Raw genomic sequence first — 2,046 nt, forward strand, 5'->3', positions numbered from 1 at the left:
CGGATTCACTTTTGAACCTTAGAAGCCTTCTCCATTCGATACTGAGTATCCGAACGTCAAAATGAATTAATAATTCATCGATTACATGGAAACCGTGGAAGTGCTCGCGACACGCTCGCGTTCGCGGTTAGAGAAAAGTGAGCACTTACAGACTGCAGAAACGAAGAAAGCACAAAAAACACCAAAGCGTGATACGCGTGAAATTTGAATTGATACTCACTCTATACTCCAGTAGTTAATACAGAGATGGAATAACCCAAAACCTAGAGAGAATATAAAGCTCTTGTGTACGCATATCTTCGTGCGTGTATTTGCACATGTGTGATTGTATGGGCGCGTGTGTTTGTGTGCACCTGACACCACAAACACATAAACGACGCGGTCTCGTCCGCACTACGAACAAAAACATTTTGTCAAAATACATGTGTACTTTTTACGCGATTTGCTCGAAATTACGCTATTTTTTTACGTGATTTGCTTAATATTACGCAATTTTTATTTTGCGCGCACGCATCTATCGCGTAAAAAAAGAATCCAGTGTATATAGTATTCATTTTCAAACATTCCGATTAATTTTTTTCTCTTTATTACAGTAAAATATTACCTAAAATTACAAATAATATAAAGTTTCTGTATGCTTTCTAATTGTTTGATATTTTTCTGTAGATGTTTGCACGTGCAAATTAGAAAATTGCTACGCTTTTCAAATATTCAAATGAAATTTACGTTCGTTTGGTTTCATAGATTATGTTATCTATAGAATAATGCCAACATAAACATACAGATTTGTTTTATTATTCCCTTTCGTATAATTATTCGTGTTTGTGGAAAAGTAAACAGCTGTTTATGACAAAAACAACCCGGCCAGCGTATTATGTTTGTTAGTTGCCGTAAAAGTAACGAATCATTTTTTTGCAAGTTCATTTGACAGCCAGTCTAGACCTTCATACAAACCGTGACCTTGCGTTGCGCAAGTCGCCTGAATGTACCACTAAAACATAATGTATAAATAAAATAACTTATTTTAGATGGTGTTTTTCTGAAAATAAAGCTTACTTGTCTGTTCCGCAGCTGGTTAAGATGTAACTTATCAGTAAGCTCAGCCGCAGTCATTGCGTTTGGCAGGTCCTGTTTATTCGCAAAAACTAGCAAAACGGCGTCTCGTAGCTCATCCTCCTGTAGCATACTTTGCAGTTCCTTCTCTGCCTCCACAATTCGTTCGCGATCGTTGGAGTCGACTACGAAAATTAGTCCCTGTGTATTTTGAAAATAATGGCGCCATAGTGGGCGAATTTTGTCTTGGCCACCAACGTCCCAAACCGTGAAACAAATATTTTTATATTCTACTGTTTCCACGTTGAACCCGATAGTAGGGATTGTTGTTACAATTTCTCCAAGTTTCAGCTTGTACAAGATAGTAGTTTTACCGGCTGCATCTAAACCAACTGAAAAGACAAAAGAATTATTCAATTGATAAGTTAGTTTGTTGTATTTACATTATTAAATTAGGCAGGCAGAAGCACAAATATCCGCAACAGGTACAATTTTCAAAAATTAAAGAATGATGCATAAAAGAAACATGTGACGTCATCTTTAAACCACACAAGAGATTAATCCGTACATACTAAGCAGCGATATACTGCACTCAGCAATATGCTTGTTGTATTTTTACTTAACGCGAAACATACCCATCAGTATTCTCATTTGCTTTTTACCAAAAAGTCTGGTCAAAACGCTGGAAATTGTAAGACCCATTTCTATGCTTGCACTTCTGCCCTCGAATCAGACGACAAAATGACAACTAATCAAAAACGCACATAGTTATGATACACAAACGGGTGACGAATATCCAATATTACTTTGGCCATTGAGGCCAAGTTAATTTATCAAAGCCAAGGTAATACAGTAAGGTTTGTGTTATACCAAAGCGCTAGAAGTATATCCTAAGGTGAGGCCTTTTCGTAACTAAGTTGGTAGGGGAGCAGCATATGAAAACAGTACGGAAGAAAGCGGAAGGGGAATTATTTGCCTGTAGCGTGAAAGAGA

At 37.1% G+C, this 2,046-nt stretch overlaps 1 protein-coding gene across 1 annotated transcript; it reads right to left on the reverse strand.

Annotated features, from left to right (window-relative positions):
- Positions 1 to 569: 569 nt before the first annotated feature.
- LOC129775330 (ADP-ribosylation factor 2) lies at positions 570 to 1,846 on the reverse strand. Its single transcript, XM_055779960.1, has 3 exons — positions 1,689 to 1,846; positions 1,057 to 1,445; positions 570 to 991 (listed from the first exon to the last, which is right to left on the reverse strand). Exons 1-3 carry the CDS (start codon positions 1,753 to 1,755, stop codon positions 905 to 907), a joined length of 543 nt encoding a protein of 180 aa, XP_055635935.1. The 5' UTR covers positions 1,756 to 1,846; the 3' UTR covers positions 570 to 904.
- Positions 1,847 to 2,046: the final 200 nt, after the last annotated feature.

The sequence above is a fragment of the Toxorhynchites rutilus genome, chromosome 1 (assembly GCF_029784135.1).
Source record: "Toxorhynchites rutilus septentrionalis strain SRP chromosome 1, ASM2978413v1, whole genome shotgun sequence".
Taxonomy (NCBI): domain Eukaryota; kingdom Metazoa; phylum Arthropoda; class Insecta; order Diptera; family Culicidae; genus Toxorhynchites; species Toxorhynchites rutilus.

Excerpts from the sequence above, each read along its gene's own strand:
- LOC129775330 (XM_055779960.1), bottom strand. The coding sequence starts at position 1,755 with ATGGGTCTTACAATTTCCAGCGTTTTGACCAGACTTTTTGGTAAAAAG. Across the intron at positions 1,446-1,688 it reads GCAAATGAGAATACTGATGG|TTGGTTTAGATGCAGCCGGT; the intron begins GTATGTTTCGCG and ends TTGTCTTTTCAG. Across the intron at positions 992-1,056 it reads ACCAGCTGCGGAACAGACAA|TGGTACATTCAGGCGACTTG; the intron begins GTAAGCTTTATT and ends ATTATGTTTTAG.